Here is a 26,129-nt window from a genome sequence, read left to right on the forward strand (position 1 = left end):
AGGAAGAAAAGAAAATTAAATTAAAATAATTAACAAGTAAATCAGTTTTTTTGAAAAAGGAAAAGGAAATGTTCACCTTCCCTTCTCAGAGGGGAACAATACCAGAATAGAACACATGAGATCTTTCTATAGGGATTAGGGATCTGGAGTCAATTGGAAGTCACCCCTTCCTCTTAAAAATTCTTCTGGGTTCCTGCAACAAATAGAGTATCTGACATTTCTCCCCTGTGTTTCAGCCAACTTATGGGGTAATCCAGATTGAAATCCAATTCTCAACCCATGGTAGAACAGAAGGAGGTAACTCAAAAAGAAAGCAAACTCAGATGAGCCTGGAACACAGAAGGGGCTCCCCAAAAGAATTAAGCAATGAAATTTATAGGAGTTGGACCTTCAGATTCCAGGTGAGCTTCCTGGGTATAACAATAAGAACCACTATTGGGTTCAAAGGAGGCAGGGAGCTAGGCCCTCTTCCATTCTGCAAAGGGATCCTCTCAGTTTTGTACCCATTTAAATGAACCAGGTTCAGTTCTTGGGAAGCCTGATCTCTAAAGAATAGAATCAGGATCTTTTTCTCACTTACAATTTTAGTTGATTTGTGGTCTAGCATCTCCCTTTCTAAAGTTCTAATGCAGCTTTCGTGCAGCCTCCTCCCTCTTTAGCCACTGTAGGGGAGGCACCAAGGGTCTACCCAAGATTTGTTGTGTTACTCCTAAGAAATAAATCCTTTAGAAGCACATGCTTCCCCAGAAATGGCCAGAGCAACAAAGCAAACCCTTAATGGGGTAGTCCTGGCAAGCCCATCTCCACACATGCTCTCTGAGGTACAACCCCCCTTACACATGGAACAAATTTCAATTTATCATAAGTGCTTTATTCAAATCATATATACTATTACATGAACATTTCCCCTGAGAAGTTTACAGTTATTTCATGTATATATGTTAGAATTTTTACCCTGTATTTACTGCAGTATACAAAAATTTCCTAGTGGAGGCTAATTATGTTTGATTTATTATGAGTTAAAAGTATTAGTCATCATTTAAAAATGAACATTTAATGTCATTAAATTGGGTCATTAAAAAACCCAAACAGAGAAACCCATTAGTTCACCTACCCGAGTTAAAACTAATTTGGTTTTTCCTCATACTGTAAATAAATACTATCTGTAATCGTTGATGTGTAAAATATTTAGTGATAGTCTAAGGACAAAATTGACAAGCTGTGGGAATCTATATTTTGCTATGTGAGCTCCCTGTAGCTGGCCTGTGGTCCACATCCCCTCCAAATTCTACTTTGCATATAGTACTCATTCATGAAGACAAAGCCTGATAGAGAGCTGGCCTTGGGGTAGGAAAGACCTGGGTTTATGTGTTGCTTCTGATACAAACTGGTTATATGAGTTAACATCTCGCTTAATATTTCAGTTCCCCAGGCAACTTTCTGATACTATACAGTTCAGAACAGCTGTTGATCTGCATTGGTGGAGGAAATTTCCTCATGAGGAGTTCCCTATACTGATGAAATTACAGACCTAGGCCAAAGAAAAAGTCACTCATTATCATGTGGCTTAGAATAATGGTTTTACTAACAGAACATTTATTTGCAGAGAAATAAAATTAATGTTTGCCCTAAATACCAAAAAAAAATTTTAAAGCTATTTTTCAGATTTCTATGTTAAATTTCTTTCTAATTCTTTAAAAACATGAGATATTTTCCACTTCAATCCATTTCAGGGTTGTTCTTGAAGAGATATTCTGCCTATAATTGAAATAAAAAGAAAACATTAGCCATTTTAAAAACATTTCTTATTAGATATGTTTTTGTACAGTTAATGGCTAGGAATTTTATGACAAAATTATGTTAAGGTTCTGTATAAGTTGTAAACATATTTAAGGCTCTAAACCAAACGATAAACATTTCTACACATTAATTAATTGAGCTTCTTTGTTTTCAATCAAGACACCTCCAGTGTGTGAGCTACATGCTCTATGGAGGATTTAGGGAAAGGCATGGATATAGACTGACAAGAAAGACATGGATTGGAGATCTCAGTCTATAATGGAAATGAACTCAGAGATCCTTTTTCTAACATCTATTTTCAAGATGGTGTAATTTTTTTTAAAAAAAGCTAACTTTTTCCTTACCAGAAAATCGACTGGATCATCTGGCCTGACCTTACAACATTCATTCAGGCCTCGCATGAGTGTTGGCATCACGTTTGTCATTAAATAGTTTCTAAGTGGAACAGATTGTGCCTCAAGTAATTCTCTTTCTTCTCTTTTTACTTCCTCTAGTCGTTTATTCTGCAAATAGAATATTTGAGGAAAAAAAATCAATGAAGTATCAAATACCAAAGAATACAAATTATCCTTTTAGACCTTGCAGGTTGTGGGAGACTCTGGCATATGGTTCATACTGTGTACCAACACACACACACACACACACACACACACACACACACACACACACGCAGAAACACACATACACTGGGTAGGGTTGGGGTGGCAGAGCAGAGAGAGAAGGTGGTTCATATCTCTTCTTAGGAGCAGCATTTCCTTCTTCCCATCCTGTTCCTACTTGAGATTTTCCCCAAGGCAGGATGACATACTGAACAGAATACTGGACTTGAAGTCAGGAAGCCTGAGGTTCAAATCTGGCCTTAAAACACTTGCTTGTCATGTGGAAGAGAAGAAAAAAACATCGTTATCTGGAATCAATGACCTAGTTTCAAAACGTAGCTTGGTTACTTATTATCTGTGTGACCTTGCAAAAAGCACTTATCATCTCTTGCCTCAGTTTCCTGATCTATAAAATGAGGATAATTACAGCACATACCTCAAAGAGTGATTGTGAGGATCAATAACCCTTCCCTTAATGCATTTTGTCAACGTCTGCTAGTATCTTCTGTAATGAACAATGGAAATTATCTACCTTGTGTGGGTGACCCCACACTGCACAGACTCCTTTAATTCTAATGCCAATTGTCCCAATTGATCCTTCACTTCTTTTCCTCCATTTACCATTGTCATCATGCAAAGCAGCTATTTCACTTTAATTTTATACTGGGTCACAGTTACAATGATCATGTATCCCAGATTTTCTGGGACAATACAAACTTCAAAGTTGATTGACTTATCTATGAGTTTATAATAATAATGACAAATCTTTTGTCAGACTACACATGCCAATTTTTGGTTCAAAGACTATGCTCAGTATATCCACAGTATACTTTTATAACGTGTCATTAAGCCTGTGGAGTAGCTCAACACAACCCAGCTATAACCTATCAATCAGCAAGCATTTGTTGAATTCCTATTGTGTAGTAGACCTGTGGGGATAGAAAGACAAAAATGAAAAAGCCCCTGACTTTAGGAAGAGCATATTCTATCAGGCTTGGGTGATAGCCTCTGTTAAGGCGTGGAGATATAACATGGAACACTGTGCGTTGGTGAACAACAAACAGACCACTCTGGACAAAATGCAGTCTGTGTGAAGAGGAATAATAAGCCTGGAAAGGTAGGCTGGAGCCTGGTTGTGAAAGGCTTTAAATGCCAAACAGAGTAGACTATATTCGATCCTAGAGGCAAGAGGGAATTATTGGAACTTCTTGAAAAGGAGAGTGACATAGTGAGAGCTTCGCTATAGGAATATCACTTTGGGCTGGGAGACCAACTAAGGGGCTACAGTAATATCTAGGTGAAAGGAGATAATAAGGGCCTGAACTAGAGTGACGGCTATGTGAATGAAGAGAGGTTGTCACATGTGAGAGATGTTGTGCAGGTAGAAATGAGAATACTTGGCAACTGATGGCTGAGGAAAAGGGAAGGGTCTGAAGTTGCAAACCTGAGTGGCTGGAAGGATGGAGGTGCCTTCAACAGAAATAAAGAAGTCAGGAAGAGGGAAGGGTTTGAGAGGCTAGACAATAAACTCTGTTTTGAACATAGAAACTGATATGCCTAAAGGACATCAGTTGGAGATGTACAGGGCACTAGCAATACAGGGACAGCATTCAGGAGAGTGAATAGGGTTATCTATGTCTGCATGTGTACATCTATACCTACATGGATACACACACACACCCCCCCCCCCCCCCACACCCCTGACTAGGAGTCACCTACATAAAGATGGAAAGTGAACCCGTTAAGCTGATAAGATCAAGTAGAGAGGAGAGGACTCAGAATATAGTGCTGCATCATACTCAAAAACCCTAGGAATTAAGCATATGGAGAAAAGTGACATTATTACCTACAGGCAAGTAGGACAAAGGTTAATAGCTCCATCTAGCCCCTTTCAGTCTTGTTCCTGGTAAGAGACGGTAAGAGATACATGGGAGTAAAAAAAAAAAAGATATTGGAAGGAATTTTTTCACATTGAGTCAAAGAATCTGAATGAACCCTTCGTGTAGCAGTATAAGATAGAAAGCTCAAAAGAGAGCGTTTAAGTGCTCTGATGCTATGAGTGGATAGATGACTCCCAATCTATCTGCTATACCACACAAGGCAAAAGACAATTAAAAGCTGAAGGCCCACAAATGACAAAAAGGAGCAGTAGCAGAGACGACAGAGAAAAGAAATCATCAGAAAACCTTAACTTTGGATAGTAGGTCATCACCTGATGATATCACCAGTACATATTTTCAATTCTGTTGGAGAAGCAAGTAGCAACACTTGAGGAAGAGAAGTACTCCAGAAGAGATGCTACTTTAAGAGTAAGACTTGGTTACATATAACTTCTGATCCAGGGCCACTTTTGTTCTTTATTATGTGTGTCCCTTTATGTACATCCCCCTTTTGATGCATATTTCTCTTTTATGCATATTTCTTGCTCACAATGTTCCCTGAATTTGTCCTTTCTCCCAACAGTGGGATTGTAACCTATAGGAGAGTGTGCATTTGTGTGTATGGGGAGTCTTTCTTATGACTTATTTTGCTATCCTGTTTAATTGTCTTTTGCTCTGAGCTAATGTGACCTCTTGTTGGTTCATAAAAGAAACACAATTGTGGGGGCTCAGAAGCAATATTGTGAAGAGCTTTGAACCCCAAGCTAAGAAGATTCCCAAGAGTAGCATGTATACAAGTTAACATAGCAATGATTCAAACATCAGTTTTCTGACTCAGTATGCAGCATGCTGTCCACTACAGCACACTCTCTTAGACCTAGCAGGCATTTAATAAATATTTGTTGATTGATCTATTTTAAGTATCTCCTATATAACATTTCCTTCACAACATTTAAGAGTATTGAACAGACACTCAATAAATACCTGATTAATATAGGGAACTGATTTGAATTTACAGGAACAAAAGTCATTCCCCAATTGATGTGGCCAAAAGATATGAACAGGCACTATTAAAGAAAGAAATCCAAGCTATCAATAACAGTCATAGGAAATCATGCTTTAAATCACTAATAATTAGAAAATGCAAATTAAAACAACTGCAAGGTTCTACCTCACACCCATAAGATTGACAAAGTTGACCAAAAAAAAAAGGAAAATGCTGAAAAATGCAGTTTGGTGGAAGCGTGAACTGTTCTAGCCAATCTGGAAGGCAATTTGAAACTATACCCGAAAAGTATTAAACCATGCATAGCCATCAATACAGTGATACTAATATTAGGTCCGTACCTCAAAGAGATAAAAGAAGAAAAGGATCCATACTACAAAAATATTTATAGGGACTCTTTGTTAGGTGGCAAAGAATTTAAAACTGAGGGGCTACCCATCAATTGGAGAACAGTTAAACAAGTGATAGTACATAAATGTGATAGAATACTAGTGTACTATAACAAATGATGAAGGGGATAGTTTAAAAAAATTGAAACACAGTGAAGTGAGCAGAACTGGGAGAACAAATTATATAACAATAATATTATTGCAAGGATAACTCTGAAAGATTTTAGAACTCTAATAAAAGCAATGACCAATCACAATTCCAGAGAACGCATGATGAAGCAAGCTACCAAATTCCTGGCAGTGAGGTGATGGACTCAAGAATGCAGAGACATTTTTTTTTTTGACATGGCCAATGGGGGCATTTGTTTTGCTTGGCTGTATATGTTTATAATGGGTTTTATTTTTCTTTCTTTCTCAGCAGGGAGAGAGGAGAAGCACAAGGAAAGAAAACTGATTTTTATTGATTTAAAAAATAAAAATTTCACTTAAAATTGATTGAACAGACAATAATTCTTTGTAATAGGTTCTCAAATCCCAGAGTAGTTATTTGACATCAGGCAAATCATTGAAAGCATCCATTTCTTCTCTAAAATGAGGAAGGCCAGACTCAGGGGTAAAAAAATGATAGCTGCCTTCAAATTTTCGAAGAGCTGTTATGAAGAAAAAAGATTACACTTATCCTAGTTGGCCCCCAAAAGAAGAACCAGAAATAAGGAGTAGAAATCACGAAGAGGCAAATTTAGGCTCGATATAAAGAAAATCTTACCTATAATTAGAACTATCCAAAAGTGGAATGAATTTCTATGATCCCCCTCCCTGGAGGTCTTTAAAAAGAAGCTACCAAATAACTACTTACAGAGCATGATCATTGAGGATCTTTGTTGAGTATGGGTTGGGATAGATAGCTGCTGAGAGTCTTTCCAATGTTAAAATTCTACATAGTGTTGTTACTATATTAAATGGTTCTCTTGATTCAGTCATTTACCTCAGTTCATACAAGTTTTCCTAGGTTTTTCTAAAACTATCTTCTTCCGGTTTAGACAAATATGACAGAAAGAAAATCAAGAAAAAAATTAAGGATTAGCACTACATATAAAAATTAAATATGTCCTTTGGTAATTATTGAATGGGTATGTTAAGGAATATACTTTTTTTTTTTAGCACTACATCATACCTTTATAAAAACTGACAATATAAAAGATTTATAGTTAAGATAGGAATATGAGAGGTTGTTGAGATGCTCAGCCCTCCTACGTAGACTCCAGCAAAGATCTAAAAGGACAGAAGATTAAAAAATGATCAAGAAGACCAAAGAGAAATATCGGTAGGACTCCACTGAGTCTAGACCAGGGGTGGGGAACCTGTGGCCTCAAGGCCACGTGCGGCCCTCTAGTTGCTCAAGTACAGCCCTCTGACTGAATCCAAACTTTACTAGAAGTGTGGCTCTTTGACTGAAGTTTAGATTCAGTCAAAGGGCTGCACTTGAGGACCTAGAAGGCCACAGGTTCCCCACCCCTGGTCTAAAACTATACAAAAAGATGGCCATAAGCCTGAGGCTACACAGAGAAGGGTCATGTTAGGAAAGGGGGAAAGTCAACACAAACACCAATAAACAAGGACCACTCGACCACTTGGACTGAGGATATTTTATCAGACTAAGAAGCTAGCAGGAGCTCTGGATAACTGCAGTTTGAAGCCAAAGGGCACTAAGCGGAGATATTCCAACGGACTGGAAGCCAGCATACAGTTTGCTAAGTAGGGCCAAGTGCCAGTGAGATCTTTACTCTGGCCAACTGAAGCAGGTGCAAAGGATAGACCAATCCCCAGAGCTCACTGCATAGGAATACAAAGTCACAGCAAGAGAAAGAACCCATTTGAAGACAAGGCACATGGGACAGGGGACCCCGTAGGAGGCCTGAAACCATTGCAATCTTCAATATATTTCATTGAGCCCTGCCAGGGTCACAGCAGGAGATGGAACTACCATCTACTGGGGATTGTGCAAGTAGAAGGACAAAAAAGACAGGCTGAGGCCAGTACCTACATTAGGTCATCGTGAAATTGAAACAAAAACCAGAGTTTGGGGAAGAAGGGAGAGTCTAGAACCATTCACAACTTTAGCAACAGGAGCACCAAGACTTTAGAGAGAAAAGAATCAAACAGGGGGGTAGCCCACCCAATCCAAGAATATAGGTGGGTACAGAACCTGGCCATAGCACAAAATCCTAATCCCTAAACTGAAGTTAGAAATACAAGCAAATAGAAAAAAAAATACCAAAGAAAATAATAAAGAAAATCTATGACTTGAGAGAAGCCCCAGAGGTCAACCCAGAAAAGCGAATAACTCCACAAGTGCAAGCAGAGCCTAGGTTGGTCTCAAGGATTACAAGAGTGTCTGGAGGAAATGGAGCAAGAATTAACAAGTGAAATTAGAATCGAAACTAGGACTCTTACGGGGAAAATTAGGAGACTAGCTAGGGCACAAGGTGGAAAACTTTACTCAAAATAGTGAACTTGCTGAAAAACAGAACACAGAAAACAACTCAATGATTCCATGAGACAACAAGAAATATTAGAACAAAGTCAAGAGATTGAAAAATTAGCAGGACACACATGATATCTTCTAACAAAAACAACTGACCTGGAAAACAGGTCAGAGAGAATTATAAAAATCACTGGACTCCCTGAAGTTTAAACAAAACAAAACAAAACTAGATGTCATATTTCAAGATGTTATAAAAGAAAAGTAGCCAGATCTAGAAAGACCAGATAGCAAAATGAAAATAGAAAAAAATAATCCATTGATTACCTCCTAAAAGAAATTCCTAACTGGAAACACTAGGAATGTCATGGCAAAAAAAGCAGCCAGAAAGAAAGATTTCAAGTACCAAGGAACTCAGGGTCTCACAAGAATTGGTAGCTTCTACTTAAAATGACAGGAAGTCCTGGAAAACAATATTCCAACAGGCCAAAAATAAAGGTTTATAATCAAGAATAACAACATGCAAGAAAAAGGAAAACAAAGGAAACTTGAATGGAACAGAGAAATTAAAGCATACCTGATGAAAAGACAAGAGCTGAGTAGAAACTTTGAAGTGTAAACACAAGATTCAAGAGAAGCCTAGAAAGGTAAATAATGCATTTGAGCAATTGGAAGAGGGTTAAATGTCAATGAAGTGCTTAGGTATCCATGTGGACTGGTTGTACAAAGTGAAAAGGAAAGCTAACTACTTCTTGTTTATCCCACATCCTTGGAATCTTGCTATGGTGTTGTTTTTTTTTCAGCCATTCTCTTCTCCCTCAGCTCTACCCCAGCAGAAAGAGCTCTATGAACATGCATGGAAGGGGACAATGGGGAAATCAATTCTGTAGCCAAGTCCCATGACACAGTTACACTACTTGATCTTTCTCTACTTTGGAAAAGTTTATCACATATACAATTAGAAATGTTCGCTCTTCTGAGATCCCAACTGAGATAAAATCCATGATTTAAACAGAAGGTCTAAGTCTCTGTCTTTTTCACATTAATCTATATAGTTTGTCCTATTTCTTTTCTTTCTTTTTTTTGTTTTTGTTTTTTCGTTTTTGGTTGGGCAATGGAGGTTAAGTGACTTGCCCACGGTCACACAGCTAGTGTTATGTGTCTGAGGCTGGATTTGAACTCAGGTCCTTCTGAATCCAGGACTGGTGCTCTATCCACTGTACCATCTAGCTGCCCTGAAACAGTCCAGGTTTTTTTTTTTTTGTGAGGCAATTGGGGTTAAGTGACTTGCCCAGAATCACATGGCTAGTAAAGTGTTATGTGTCTGAGGCCAGATTTGAACTCAGGTCCTCCTGATTCCAGGGCCAGTGCTCTATCCAGTGTACCACCTAGCTGCCCCTTGTCCTGTTTCTTTTCATAGTACTTTATTCAGAAATGATGAAACACATAGATCAGAACAACGATAATTAAATTTTATCTAGGTGTTTTTCTATCTAATTAAATATATATTACAAATGAAATTTTAACCCTTCTAACTGAAGTTTTGGAACAAGAACTCTCTGTCTATGGAATGGGGACAGAAAGAAGACAAGAAGTAAGATGGGAAGGAAATAGTAAAATCACCCTTCGTGGCAAACTTGAATAGTCATGGTATCTCTCTCACTCTGGTAGGAGCTACGTAATTTCTTCAACTCCTCATAGCAGAACTAGAGATCCTTCAATCTCTCTTGCCTCTCACTCAAACTGCCTACCTCCCATCGAATTGATACACAAAATTAATAAATAAAAACAAAAAAACAAAAAAAATTAAAATTTTACAACTAATAGAATTGAAGGCTAGTAAATCTGATTTTTAAAAAGAAAAGAAAATCAAATTGCCAAAATATAAAAGGAAAAAGGAAAATAAATGAAGAGGAAATAAAGGAAATTTTTTTTGCCAGGTTACATAACAAAGCTGAAAAGTTAAATACATTAATCTAAAATGAATATTTATAAAAATACAAACTTCTCAGATTATTAGAACCAGAAATAGAGAATTTATATAACCCAATCTCAAAAAAAGAAATAGGATAAATAAACCATAAATGAGCTCTCAAAGAAAAAATAAACCCAGGACCACATATATTTACAAGTGAATTTTATCAAACTTTCAAAGAACAATTAATTCCAATGTTAAACTGTTGGCAAAAATAGAAATAAAATCTTCCCAAAATAATATTTTGTATACCTTTACATATATAATGGGTATTATATTGTTTGCCTTCTCGATGGATGGGGAAGGGGCTGGAAAGAGGAAGAGAATTTGGAATTGAAAGTTTTTAAAAATGAAAGTAAAAAAAAAAAGAATGAGACATACATTCGCAGGTATGGGAAAAGCTATTTTGCTTTACTATGCTTTTTTGTTACTCAGTGCAGGGATTATAGGCTGAGAACATGCTGGAGGGTAGAGAGACCAGAGGTAATAGTGAACAGGAAATCAGGTTGGATGTCACAAAGCATCAGGAAAGGTAGAATGATAGTAAGATTACAATCAGATGAAGAAACTTTAGAATTCATGAACACGGAAGTAGAGTATTTTCAGGTGAAGGCAAGTTGACGGTATATCTGCCTCTAGTCCATCTCTATGTATGGCTAAAGTAGAATTAAGTAAACTAGAGAACTGGGAACAAAATGGAAAACTGGGATACCTAAGCTGGGAAGGATATCTGTTGTTGTTGAATCGTTTTAGTTGTGTCAGATTCTCTGTGACCCCATTTGGGGTCTTCTTGGCAAAAAAACTAGAGTGGAATGGTTTGCCATTTCCTTCTCCAGCTCTTTTTCTCCAGGGTTAAGTGACTTCTCCAGGGTCACATAGCTAGTAAGTATCTGAGACAAAATTTGAACTCAGGTCCTCCTGACTGCAGGACCTGCACTCTATCCACTGTGCCATCTAGCTGCCAGGGTATTTGAGAGAACGTCAGTGTTTGTTGAAGCTCCCTTGTGTGAGGGCATTTGTCTGCTAAAAACCATTAAGATCTATATTGGATGGTAAATATGGATAGCATGAACCTGAAAGGAGGATGCTGAAGGCAAGAGAGTCTGGCGATTGTAAATGGCAATCGAGGAGTATCCGGACTCCACCACCAGAACTAGGGAGTCAGGAGGATATGAGAGAAAGCGTTGCCAGTGCGAGGAAGGGTGGCTAAGAGAAGCAATATCATCAGGAGGAAGCCAGGTCTCAGTGAGCACCAATGTTGAAATGATTTGACTTTGGAAAAATTATAAATTTAGTGTATCATATGAATACTACAATTAACAAAATTGGTTAGATTAATAGATGCAGAAAACTCCAACCAGCATAGCATTCATTTATGATAAAATGACTAAAAAGGATAGGAATAAAGTACCTTACACTAAAATGATAAACCCAAGACACATAGTGGTTAAATTTAACTACTCTAATGATAAACCACAAATTCTGTAAAGCCACCAGGAGAAAAACCTTCAAATGTAAAGAAAAGGAAATTTTAATCACATAAGACTATTCACTCTCCAGAAACTACAGAACATAATGGAAAAATGTATTCTGAAAAGCAAAGGAACTCAAGATGTAATCCAAAATGACATATATTGAAAATATGAACCTATCGATGGAAAAAAAAAGAGAGATATTGTATAAAAAAGGGACATTTGAAGCATTTCTTTAAAAAAATGTGATTGACTATTACTGAAGTGTTTTGCCTGACTATACATGCTTTTTTTTGTTTTTGTTTTTGGCTAGGCAATGGGGTTAAGTGACTTGCCCAGGGTCACACAGCTAGTAAGTGTCAAGTGTCTGAGACCGGATTTGAGCTCAGGTCCTCCTGACTGTAGTGCTAGTGCTCTCTACCCACTGCACCACTTAGCTGCCCGCTGACTACACATGTATAGCTTATATTGAATTGTTTGCCTTCTCAATGAGGCTGGGTAGGGAGGGAGGAAGAGAGAGAATTTGGAACTCAAAGTTTTGAGAATGAATGCTGAAAAATGTTTTTGCATGTAACTGAAGAAAAATAAAACACTAAATAAATTTTTTTAAAAGATTTTAAAAATGTGAGAAGATTATTTCATTTCCAAATACCCCATGAAAGAAAGTTAAATAAATACAGTTGCCAAAGAAAGCACAAGCAACAAAACAAATTTTCTCATATTTAGAGACTATATGGAGTGGGGAGGGAAAGCTAGAAAGAGAAGGACACCTATGGAGAAGTGACAGTGAGGTTTTTTTTTTGGTTAGGCAATGGGGTTAAGTGACTTGCCCAGAGTCACACAGTTAGTGTGTGCTATGTGTCTGAGGCCTGATTTGAACTCAGGTCCTTCTGAATCCAGGGCTGGTGCTCTATCCACTGCGCCAGCTAGCTGTCCCAACAGTGATTTTTTTTTAAAGTATCTATTAAAGAAAATAAAGCAACTTACCCACTCCTCCCAACGTGCTATCTTTTCTGCTGTTTCAATAGCCTCCCTGTGCTCCCGCTCTGCCTCCTCTGCAGCCTCCTTTGCTAGGCATTCTTCTGCAGCTTTATGCTCTTCTTCTGCTTTTTCTTCATCTGTTAAGCCATAGTTTCGAGGCTTTCCAATATCTTTGATCATCTTCCCAATGGCAAGCTTATTCTGAGGATGGTCAAGTTTTCCCACATCTTTAAATTTTAGAGGAAAGAAAGACCATGGGTGAAATCACATTCCTGCATATTATATGCACACTCAAGTGTTGCTCTGCTTTTGGCAGTGTAGTATAGAAGGCCGGTCTTCTTTACTCATTTCCTGGCTCCTGAAACATTTACTCTTTCATGGCCCAAGGTATGTCACTTCATTTCTCCCTCCATGTCCTTTTCTGTAGGGGAGGAATAACTGAATGACCTGCCTCAGAGGGTTGTTGTCAGTAAAAGACTTCTTAAATCCTAAAATGTCATATAAATTTGTTAATATTGCCTATATTTAGTCCATATTTGCTAAGTCAGTATTTGTGAAAATAAGTAACTTCTAACTTGTAATTCTAGTTGCTATAACTTTTTTTTAATATTTAAAAAAGTATCTTTAAATGTGAAACATTAAGAAAGGCTTTCTGAATTTTGAATAATCTTTTTTTTTTAATGAGGCAGTTGGGGTTAAGTGACTTGCCCAGAGTCACATAGCTAGGAAATATTATGTATCTGATGTCACATTTGAACTCAGGTCCTCCTGACTCCAGGGCTGAAGCTCTATCCACTGCACCACCTAGCGCCCCTTGAATAATCATTTTTAAGTCATACCAGCTACATAAAACCGTTGGGTTTCCATTGTTCAGCAATAATTAAAATGATTTACAAGTCTTCAAGATTTTACAAAATTATTTATTTATAATTATTTTTTTTTAAGCAATTGCAGTTAAGTGACTTGCCCAGGGTCAAACAGCTAATAAGTGTCCAGTGTTTGGTCTGAGGCTGGATTTGAACTCGGGTCTTCCTGACTTCAGGGCCAGTACTCTATCCACTGCTCCCCCCAAAATTACGTATTTTAATCAGCAAGATCTGGTCTGAAAGTCCTGACTTAGTGGGTGCTTATACCAACAAAAATCATTACAAACAAAAGTGTGACTGTGTTTGTTTATATAATATATTTAGCTTTCAATAGTCAACAGAATATTGTATTCAGTAGTTATATTTGCTATGTGAATTTCATTAGCAAAGTCATTTCTATTATGTTTCCTCAATCCAGTCCTTCCACAAATTGTTTCTTTTTTTGCAACAGCCAACCTTGGAAATGTTTTTCTGGAAAGCATAAAAAACAAAGTTAACTATTCCCATCCAATATCACCAAATATCAACTGGTGTTTTAATAAGAAATGTTGGCAAGTATTGCATGGTATTTATTGCTTTCTATCCCTTATATATTAGGATATAGGACATCACTTGCAAAATATATATGAAAGAGCAGGTTATGATTGGAGTTTTGAGGCAATGTTTTTAATATGTGGTTGTATAGTTTATACATAACATTTTTCACTCTTCAAAATCTGGGTCAAATCATAAATCAAGAGGAGTACCCATGGGTTGTACTTAACATCTATAGAACCAACAGCCCTTATTGCATCTTTATTATGGTAATACTGCCACTGGTATTTTAAGGTCAAAGCACTACATCCTGAGGATCCTCAACCACAGATGACCTTCTATCTATTTCATATGTATTTATACAGACATGTCTCTCTGGTAGAATATAAACTCTTAGAGGGAAAGGCCTGTTTCATTTTTATCTTTGTATCTCCAGTGACCAGTGGCTATAACTCTTAATGAAATTTCTCTTTTTTTGTGACCACGTCAATTCCAGTTCCTTTTCAGTTTTACTTCTCTACAACTTTTCTCACTATTTGAACTCACTATTGATAACTTCAATAGTAATGATTATGATGATAATAATAATTTTAAAAAATAGACAACCCCTTTAGCTAATAGGCTTAAGGAGAGTAAAGAGACAACTCTACAGTATCTAGGTAATGTTTCTATCACTAAAAATAGGAATAAATAGGAACAAGTTCATTGCTATTATTGAAGCAGAAAATCTACTGGAGCTTCTTATTTTAAAATCTTCTGGGTGAAGTCAGTGTAGAAGAGGTTGTTTCAAATAAGGTGAGCCACAAGATTCTGGACAAAGTCAGAAAATGTCACTCTCTTAAACTAATCTAACAAAGGTTTAAATAAAATGGATGAGATTATCCAGCTGCCCACTTCACTCATTAGTTTGTAAATAGGTTGATAAAACTAGGGTGTTTCTCAAATCCAATCAAATACAACTGGGTGTTTCCTAAATCATATAAAGCCACCAGGCTACTCTCACCAATCTAAGATATAACTAATATAAAATGAGTTAATTAATTGCAATATTCAAGAAGTCTCCAATGGTGTCCAGGAGAAAAGGTCACTCATGCTAATTTTAATATTTCATAGAATCAGATTTTTTTTTAAGCAGGAAGACTCCTTAATAATAATTTGCCCTATTCACCTCATTTAGGAAGAATAAAATGAGGGCCAGGGAGAGTTAGTTATATTAGGAGCCAAGGATGAGACTATATCTATACATAAAGATTACTCTGGCAGCAGGATGTAAAAGGGTTTGGGGGAGGAAGAAGAGAGGTAGTGAAACTCATTAGAAGTCTGTTCAAATAATCAATGAGCATTTATTAAGTGTCCACTGTTTCAGGCAGTAGAGATAGTTGTAGGAAATGGACTTGTAGTTTCATTGATATAGGGAACTCCCATATAAGGAAACTTCCTCTTCCAATGTGGTTGGGCATATTCCTAGGAATCCACAGTCTTGGAGTTGCCTAGAGCACTGAGATGTTAAGTGACTTGTCCATGGTGACATAGTTTGTGTTAGAGGCAAAATTTGAACACTGGTTTCTTGGTTTTTCGAGGCCTGCTTAATAGCCAAGCTGCATTCCATTAGGGGAAAAAACATGTACACATATAAGTATATACAAAATAAAAGAAGAATAATTTTGGTGGGGATCTCCAACCCTTGGTAATCTGGAGTCAGACCTCATTATTCAAATATTACAAATGACTTTCTAATTGCCAACCTCAAGGATTTTTTCTCAGCCCTCATTCTTTTTTTTTTAAGTGAATCTTTTTTTTTTAAATTGTCACATTAGTCATGTGAATTAGAACCAATAGGAGGAATCACAAGAAAGAAGAAACAAAACAAAACAGAAGAAAAAAAAAGAGCAAATAGTATGCTTCGATTTGCATTCAAACTCCATAGTTCAGTCTCTGGATGTTGAAAGCATTTTTCATCATGAGACTTTTGGAGATGTCTTAGATCCCTGCATTTCTGAGAAGGGCTAAGTCTATCAATGTTAGTCATTACACAACAAGGCTGTTCTCCTGGTTCTGCCCTCTTCACTCAGCATCAGTCCACACAAGTCTTTTCAGGTTTTTCTGAAGTCTACTTGCTCATCATCTCTTATAGCACATAGTATTCCATTACATTCATATACCACAATTTGTTCAGCCATTCCCCAATTCGGCATCCCCTCAATTTCCAATTCTTTGCCACCACAAAAAGAGCTGCTATAAATATTTTTGTATACGTGGGTCCTTTTCCCATTTGTATGATCTCTTTGGCATATGGCCCTAGAAGTACTATTGCTGGATCAAAGGGTAAGCACATTGTTATAGCCCTTTGGGAATAGTTCCAAATTGCTTTCCAAAATGGCTGGATCATTTCACAACTCCACCAACAATGCATTAGTGTTCCCACATCTTCTCCAACATTTATCATTTTCCTGTTTTGTCATGTTGGTCAATCTGATAGGTGTGATGTGGTACCTCAGAGTTGTTTTGATTTGCATTTCTCTAATCGATAGTGATTTAGAGCATTTTTTCATGTGACTATAGATATCAGCCCTCATTCTTTATGACTTCTCCGAAGCATTTCATAGTGCTGACCATTCTCTCCTAGATAGTAGTTCTATTTTCTCCTAGTTTTCTTTCTGCCTGTCTGTAATCTTCTCATCTCTTTTGTAGAATCCTCATCCATATCCCACTGACTATGACATAGTTCAATCCTAGATCCTCTAATCTTTTCTCTATATATTCTTACTCGGGATTTCATCAGTTCCCATGAGTTCCATTATTATCTCTCTACAGAGGACTACCAGATCTATATATCTATCCTCACTGTCTCCTGAACTCTATCACCAAATAGGTCTTGGGTAAGTCCTATAGGCAGTTAAAATTCAACATATCCAAAAGAGAATCCATTATTTTCCCCAAAAACCCATCTCTCTTTTTTGGCGAGGCAATCAGGGTTAAGTAACTTGCCCAGGGTTGCACAGCTAGTCAGCATCATGTGTCTGAGACCAAATTTGAACTCAGGTCCTCCTGACTCCAGGGCCAGTACTATATCTACTGCACCATTTAGTTGCCCCACAACCCGTCTCTTTTCCCAGCCTTCCTATTTCTTTGATCCCTCATATTTAAGAATCACTCACCACCCTTTCTTCTCTTTCACCTCCCTTTACTACGTCTCCAATAAGTTGTCAAGTCTCACGGATTCTACCCCAAACACTTGTCATATCTGTCCCCTCCTCCCTACTCACACAGGCACCACCCTAGTTCAGTGCTCATCACTTGTCACACAGATGGTAGCAAAAGCCTCCTAAATGGTCTCCCTACCTCAAGTATTTACCCCTTTTAAACGTAGCTGTCGAAGTAATATTTCTAAAGCATGCATCTTGTCATGCCAATTCCCCTGCTCAAGAAGCTATAATGTAAGCTCCTCTCTTTGGTAGATAAAGCCCTTTCAACCTGGCATCAATCTACCATTGCAGACTTATTGGGCATTAGTCCCCCTCAAATACTCTAACATACAGCCAAACTGTCCTTCTTGCTTTTCCTGGTATATAGCCATATCTGTCTCCAGGCCTTTGCATAGGCAATCCCCTTGCCTGGAACACATCCCTACCTCACCTCTGACTTCTTTCAAAGTTCAGCTCAAAGGCAATTTCCTATAGGAAGTCTATCTTGACCATCCCATCTACTAGTGGAGGTAAGTTTCCTTACCCCTGTTAATTCCTTCATATTTACTTTGTATATAATACACTTTTATTTTTTCATATACATGAAAGAATAGTATAACGTAAGCTTCCACAAACACTTTTATTGTGGGTTCCCAAGTGATTCAGGGACTGAAATTTGCACAGGAATTTGCATTTATTGTATTAGTTAAATAGCCTTCCTAAAATTTTATATTTGCATTTAATTTCATTTCTTACCAATGTGGTGTGGATGGATTTCAAGTTCATCAAAATAGTTGTAAACTGTCTCATCTTCGGTATTTATATCACGATAGTTACTAAGTGATCTCAAGAATCTGTCCTGGACGTAGTGGGTTCCAACTACAATGGCTTCAGGAAGATTCATGACTCTCTCCTTTAAGAATTCATCAGATGCATCCAAAGCAAAAACAAACTCTGTGAAGAAGAAGAAATTCCCATGTTCAATATAGCAAAAAGTCTGTTGTATATAACGCTGACCTCATATTTTCCATAACAAAATTTGGGACATACCTTCATATAAAAATTCCCTGTTGCAAAACTACATTAAAGAGCTTTCCAATTTTTCCTGAAATTACTGGAGCTGTCCTCAAAAATCCAAGACACACGTTGAGGGGGTTGAGGGAAAGGGACATAGGAGGGATTTGGTCCTCATTTCTCATCCAACTTAATATTTCTGTAGTATCTGATACTATTCACCATCACCTACCTTTGGATAGTCTCTCTTTTGGGGTTCTATGACACTGCACTTTCCTGGCTCTTCTATCATTCCAAGAACTCTATATCCTTGGCTGGCCCTTTGTCCTTCTGAACCCTTACATTTGACATTCCCTAAGCCTCTGCCCTTGCCTTCTTATCTCCTCTGCCTACACTATGCTTTGACAATCTCATTTACTCTCACTATGTCCACCCTCATTTTTATGCAGGTAATGCTCAAATGCGTATTTCTACCTTGGATTTCTTCCTGCAGCTCTAAGCCTAATTGCCTCCTGGACATCTCCACTGGGGTGTCCTACTGTCATCTCAAATTTAGCATTTTCAAAACCAAACTCAATATCTTTCTCCAAGATTGCTTCTCCTGGCTTTCATATTTCTAACATTTTTTCACCATTCACCCAGTCACCTGGGTTCAAAAGCTTGCTGTCTTTTCTCTCACCTCTATATCTATATCTAATCAGTTGCAAAATGCTGTTACTCCTACATCTACAGGCTCTCTCAAGTATACCCTTTGTTCCATTTTCTGTTGCCTCTCAATACTTGATTTTTAATGGCTCAATGCACGTAGTATATAGGCTTTTAAGGTTTAGCAAAGCATCGAAAATACATTTATCAGGGGCAGCTAGGTGGTGCTGTGGACAGAGCTCTGGAATCCAGCCTCAGACACTTGACACTTACTAGCTGTGTGACTCTGGACAAGTCACTTAATCCTGATTGCATCACCAAAAAGCCCTCCCCAAAATACATTCATCTTATTTCATTACAACACTGAGGTGCTATTATAGTTCCCATTTTACAGATGAGGAAACAAACTCAGAAAGGCTATAGTTTTCTTGGGGCCACACAGCTAGTAAGTGTCTGGGACAAAATTGAAGTCAGGTTCTTTAGACTCCAAGTACTGAGCCACATACACAATTCTATGATGTCTCTCTCCCTCTCTCATTTCATTTTTTTAAAATAAATTTTATTGATATCTTTTATTTTTATATTGCCTAAATTTTTTCCAGTATTTCTCTCTCCCACTCAGAGAGTCATTCTACAGAAGAAAGAATATTTTTTTTAAGAAAAAAAGGAAAAGGAGACAAAAAACACAACAAAACCAACTGGTATATTAAAAAAATCCGAGATGCAGTGTTCTATATCTGTGGACCTCCCAATACTATGAAGGAATGGGAGGAAGGGGTAGGAAGTACCTTCTCACACCTCTTCTTTGGGCCTTATCATTTCTTGCATGGGTTATTGTAATAGCTTCTAAAATGGTATTCCCACATGCAGCCTCAACACAAAGACCCTTCCTCCAATCCATTCCTCATACTACTACCAGATAACTCCTTTTGCACAAATATCATCATATAACTTCCTCTAACCTAGTAAATAAAACATAAGCTCCTTCATCTGGGATTAATGTCCTCTACAATGTACTTCTATATTGTCTTTAATAGTCATTATCCTGTATCTTACATTATCTTTAACAGTCTTATCTCCATGGACTCTGAATCAATCAATCAATAGATCAAAAAGCATTTATTAAATGCTTACTATAAGCTTAGGCACAGGGGACACAAAGAATGGTAATGATCTAGAACAAACTGGACTGTTCCCCTTCTCCTGTATGTTTCCTGCTGTCCCATCTCTCTGCCTTTGCTTATACTATTTTCTGTGACTGGAATGACATCCATTGCTTCTCTCCATCCTTTAAGACTAAAGTCAGGGGCAGCTAGGTGGCACAGTGGATAGAGCACCGGCCCTGGATTTAGGAAGACCTGAGTTCAAATGCAGCCTCAGATACTTGGTACTTATTAGCTGTGTGACCCTGGACAAGTCATTTCACCCCATTGCCTTGAAGGAAAAAAAAAAGACTAAACTCAAATGCTATTTTCTCTGCTATTGACTTGTTCCCTGATCCTTTCCTTCTCCAATTAGAAATGATATTTTCTTCCTTGGTTCCTACGTGGCATTTTGTTTCTGTTTTTATTATACAGTTACCACATTCTACTTTCGATGATTTTTGTGTGTATGTATTATTTGTTGCATTGCTCTAACTAGAGAGTAAGTTCCTTGAGGACTGAGATTGTGCCTTATTTACCTTTGTAGCTCCTCCAGACCTAGTACATAACTGGTATTTTAAAAATATTGGTTGAATTGAATTAATCTGGTTAATCAAATGTTCTTATTAACTATGAATTGATAATAATGATAACAGCTAATAACTGTATACTACTTACTATGTGCCAGGCACTGTGCTAAGTGCTTTACTATCTTTTTTTTTATTATTTATTGTTTATTATATTATTATCTCATTTGATCCTCACAACAACTCTATGAGGTAAGTGTTATTATTAACCCCATTTTGCAGATGAGGAAACTGAGTCAAACAGAGGCTAAGTGACTTGCCAGGGATTACACAGCTAGTAAGTATCTAAGACCAGATTTTAATTCATGTCTTCCTGACTCCAGGCCCTACCCTCTGTCTACTGTACCACCTACCTGCCCCCTAACAATGAACAGATTGCTCTCCCTTATCTATTTTTTCTCTTTCTTCTAAGATTCCATAAATAAATGCAAATCATTATTGTTCTGTTTAAGAAAACCTGTGTATCCTTTGTTGCCTCACTTTCTTTACCTATGGAAGTTCACCAATGTTATGAACAGGTACACAGGTTCATATACTACAGATGGAAAGCATATTAATATATCATCTTCTCCCAATATCTCATTTTGAAAGTGGGGAAACTGAAGTCAGGACCAAGGGATCAACTCACTGAAAAAACTTTCAAGTCCACGTGGACATTATTAAAACTGCCATGGTTAAGTTTGTTTAACATATGTAATAACATATTAATTTACATTTAACCCTGAAATCATATTGAATAGAAGAACCTAGTCTTTCTTTTATAATTCAAAAGATTCTTTAAAATTATAAACTGCAGGGGCAGCTAGGTGGCGCAGTGGACAGAGCACTGGCCCTGAAATCAGGAGGACCTGAGTTCAAATCCGGCCTCAGACCAAACACTTGACACTTACTAGCTGTGTGACCCTGGGCAAGTCACTTAATCCCCTTGCCTCAAAAAAATTTAAAAAAAGATTATAAACTGCACATTCATATCTATTATCGTAGGACTAGTAAAGCATGGATACTCACTTAGAAATCCAGTTGATAAATAATCAGATAATCAAAAGTTCAATATATCTAGAGAAGGCATATTTGAATATTTGGAATTATGGAGCCATTCATATTTTAAATTTAATTCTTCTGTTTTTTTTGATTGAGATAACCTTAAGGTTATATATTTTAAGAAGCAACTCTGAAAAGAACCATACTGAAAACAGTAGATAACAGTAGTACATTAAAATGATTTGTCAATAATACAGAATGCTACTAGGCACCATATAATAACAAATTTGAATGTTTCATTGCTTAAGCTGATACATGCTTATTAGGCTCATCAGAAAGATAAACAGAAATAAAAAAAGAATTGTTATGAGGAAATCCCTTTGTAAGCCTTAAAGTGCTACATAAACATGAGTTATTATTTCCTCTCTGTATTTTGGATACTTTATCTGCAAAATGTCTCTGATATATGCTGTCCTCTACCTGCCTCACAGAGTAGTAAAGCTGATAGTAGGGTCCATAATGAATGAAAGTGTTAGGGAAGCGCTACTAATTTAAATATTTCCAGGACCTATGTTTTTATAGGAATGGATTCTCCCTCTATGAGTGCCAGGCAGAGCCCTTCTACATCTTTGTAGGTAGCTAGCTGTAAAAAACAAATCATCACGGAAGATAGCATAGACTACCCAGACCTGTTCATTTGCAAATGTGAAGAGTTGTGTCAGCAACTACCAATACATACAAGCCTATTTTCTTATTCTTCTCCTTGATGAAAATATAAAAAGGGGACAACTCAGGCTTTTGCAGATGATTTTCTACAGTAGTTCTTACAAGTGATTGAGAAAAACTCTAAAATCCCACTATGTGTATTATTCAGTTATTTTATGATTTTATAAAATAAAACCCAGTCTTGAAAACTCTCCTTAAGCAAGGTTTCTCCTACACAAATGTCAAAACTACATAAGTTTTATTATGGAAGTAATTATATTGATATTTATCTATTTAGTACTGACAAAAATATGGTATAAAACAGAGAAATATAAGGGCTATGAATGATATTATTATATCCTGCACAAGGACCATTGAAGAATATGGAGGAAAAATAGGAACTATAATCATTTTGTAACATTTTGGTGGATTAACAATGTAGGGACCTGTTCCCCGCGCCGCCCCCTTCCCCCCCCCAAACCTGGTGGCCTGATAATAAAAAGGTCTCAACCCCTATTGAAGAAAAAAACACAATATAATAAAGTATGCAAGGACATGGTAAGAATGGATGATCTCATCCATTGTAGTAAAAGCTATTTTTTTTTTTGATAACAGACATCTGCAGCCTGGTCTAAATAGTTATCCTAACCCTGCAGTTTTGTCTAAAGGATCCTCTTTCACAATTGTAAAACTATTTGGTTACCTCCCCTTGCCTCCTGCCCTTGAACAAGTAATGTCTTCTCATTCTGAGAACAAATTTTTTTTTATAGTGATATTATATTATTTTTAATCTTACCATTTAGAAGCTCACATCCCACCTTCTGCTGCAAGATAGTCCCTTCTACTCCCCATACCCTATGAGGGCTTTCACTCTGAGATTGCCTCCCACTTATATTACATCTGTCTTTTTTTCAAAATTTTTAAATTTATTTTGGTTTATCAACAATCACTTCCATATACTTTTGAGTTGAAAATTTTTCTCCCCCTTCCTCCCCCCCCCTCCCCAAGATGACGCACAATCGGATATAGGCTTTACATTTACATTCCTATTAAACATATTTTCACATTAGTGAAGTTGTAAGTAAAAATTAAAACCAATAGGAGGAACCATCAGAAAGATGAAATAAAACTCAACAGAAGGTAAAAATAAGTGATAGCGACTCGACTTCCATAGTTCTTTCTTTGGATGTGGACAGCATTTTCCATCCCAAGGCCTCTGGAAGTGTCTTAGATCCTTGTAATGCTGAGAAGGGTTCAGTTTAACAATCTTAGTCATCGCATAACGTGGCTGTTATTGTGTACAAAGTCCTCTTGGTTCTGCTCACTTCACTCAGCATCAGACCATATAAGTCTTCCATGTTTTTTCTGAAGTCAGCCTGTTCATCATTTCTTATAGCACAATAGCATTCCATTACATTCACATACCACAACTTGCTCAGCCATTCCCCAACTGATGGGCGTCTGAGAACAAATCTTGCCAGCTGTGTAGCAAATATTTTCCCAGAAGTCCACCTTTTCTCCCTTGAGTGATTGATTCCCTTTTCTCTACCCCTCCCTCTCCTGTGAAAGGTGTTACCTAGCCTAAGTTGCTACAAAATGTTGCTGAGTACTATAAGTGGACCTAAAAAGTATAAAAACTAAATCAGTACTCTAGGAAGTTGAAACTGCTGTCAGCAGTTTCCTTAGCATGCTCATGTTTCTTTGCTTTCAGTTTGCCATTCTATCTTTGAACCAAGTCATTAATCCCCCCACTGATGGGTATGCTTCTCCTAAGAGGCTTCATTTCTCTTGGTAGAGAAAATTTCCCAACAATAGCAGGTTCTTCAAATACTAATCACAGATGACATTGCAATCACGGCACTGAGGCTACAAAGCCTTCTCAATGAAATCCCTAGCAACCGGACAAGGTACTATCAGAACACATTTGAAAACCATGGAGTGCTTACTTGTTATCATAAGGCTCCAGCCTCTTAGGATATTTCCTGCTTCCTCCCTATATTAACAAACCAACACGGTCCTAGACTTCCTCTGTCCTTACTGAGTCATGCCATTAATACTAAAGGCTTGGACGTATTTTCTTAAATTGGTTTATATAGAGAACTTCAAAAACCTCTGTTTTTTATGCTTATACATTCCCTAATTTTGAATTATTTCCCCCTGAACTAACAATGTACTTTTAAAATTCAAAGTTACTCTTTTGGTGTGAAAAATATATTGAATAGGACTCCTTTAAAAACAATCCTGTGGAAATGTTTTAAACTTACCAGGTATGGTTAATTTATCAAATGGAGGAATTTTGCCTCTAGATTCTTCTTCTTCCTCTTCTTCTTCTAATAACAGAAAATCCATAGTTACAATATGATTACTGAAAAATGGATGTCAGTAAGAATTTATACTTCTAAATAGTAATTACTAATGAAAATATATTCAAAGTAGATCACATATCTAAGAAATATTTTCTCTTATTTGTTTTGATTGAAAAATTATTTTTGTAGTGAACTATTTACCTACTAAAGAGAACACTAACACTTACGATTAAACAAGTCTTTTGCTTGATCATAGGTCTTTGGGAATCCATCCAAAATGTAACCTTGGTTTTTACACGGCATAGACCTTAGTTTATCCTTCATGAATCTAATTACAAATTGATCTTCCAAGCGACCTAAAATTAAACAGGAAATATGCTGCATATAAAGTACCCAGGTGTCTAATGTACAAAATTACAGCATCAAGATTAGCATATTTAAGAAACAGATCTTTAAAGACTTCAGCTTATTTTTCAGTAATTCTAAAGTTTCGAATGAGCAGTTTCTTAGTAATATCCTCTTTGTCTCACTCTACCAGCAATAAAAAATGGCACATTTAATTTTTCCTATATTCATACATATATACTAGGTTATGACTGTCTCTTTTAGAACATCATTATTATATCTTTTAATAGTTTAAATTTTATGTCAAAGACAAAATGACTAAAGCTATTATTTTATTTAAATTTATGGAAATATTTTTCTATCACTTCCCTATAAGCTTTTATTTGGTTCAAAGAAAGATGCAAAATTATTGAGTCTTTGTTCATTGAATATTTCAAGATTATTTTTATTAAATAAATCTATTTTTAAATATTTTGTGTTTAAATGAAGTGAAAATACTCAAGATGTTAGCAGTAATCCTGGCAGGCCTTGGATTTGCTTTATATATTTCTTCAACAAGCATTAACTGGTATAAAAAAATGTACTATGTATTGAGCTACAGGTGATTACTTTATGCCTTAGTAATATTTTGAGGAATGAATCCAGTGGTCTTATCTTCAAGTGACTTTATTCTGTCAAAATACCTGTCTCCCTGGAAGTACACCTAACATACTTTAGACAATATCAAACTTTGTGGAGGGAACTTTTAAATTCTTTTTTCAAAATAAATTAACAAAAGCCCAATTAGATGACTTACAAAAACTCCCAGAATCATTTTATTATATAAATTGAATCCTAAATCAGAAAATCATTAATAAAATCAACCTATCATCTATGGTGCTTTTATGGCCTGGGATGAATAGAAGGCCAATAGGTTTTTCTCTGAAGACAGCTGCTACATGAGTAACTAGAAGGAAGGAAGCACTTGAGACAGATAATTAGGGAGGATATTAGTCTCAAGAATCAATCTTTCCAAGTATTATTCCCTTTTTTTTTTTAGGCCCAATGCAAATGCCATCTTTTTCTCCCTTGTTCCAAAGATAAACTCTTCCCTAGGATGATGTAAGCTTTTTGAAGTTCAGATGCATTTATATTCTTTACTGTATATATTATAAAAGCCTACTAAATTACGAGTATTCATAAATATTTGACTAAAAGAGTAAAAAAAAACCTTTTGACTTTTAAAAATCTACTAA

General features: G+C 36.7%; 1 protein-coding gene across 1 annotated transcript in view; it reads right to left on the reverse strand.

Moving 5' to 3' along the window:
* Positions 1–849: 849 nt before the first annotated feature.
* AK7 (adenylate kinase 7) overlaps positions 850–26,129 on the reverse strand; it is a 119,938-nt gene continuing 94,658 nt past the window's right edge. Inside the window, exons 13-18 of the mRNA XM_021007319.2 lie at positions 24,777–24,905; positions 24,508–24,573; positions 17,926–18,123; positions 12,591–12,811; positions 2,145–2,303; positions 850–1,758 (exon numbers count right to left, since the gene is read on the reverse strand). Coding sequence (XP_020862978.1) covers positions 1,720–1,758; positions 2,145–2,303; positions 12,591–12,811; positions 17,926–18,123; positions 24,508–24,573; positions 24,777–24,905 — 812 coding nt within the window. The 3' untranslated portion in view covers positions 850–1,719. The remainder of the gene's footprint in view (positions 1,759–2,144; positions 2,304–12,590; positions 12,812–17,925; positions 18,124–24,507; positions 24,574–24,776; positions 24,906–26,129) is intronic.

Source organism: Phascolarctos cinereus, unplaced genomic scaffold (genome assembly GCF_003287225.1).
Source record: "Phascolarctos cinereus isolate Bilbo 61053 unplaced genomic scaffold, phaCin_HiC Scaffold_2;HRSCAF=192, whole genome shotgun sequence".
Classification (NCBI taxonomy): Eukaryota; Metazoa; Chordata; class Mammalia; order Diprotodontia; family Phascolarctidae; genus Phascolarctos; species Phascolarctos cinereus.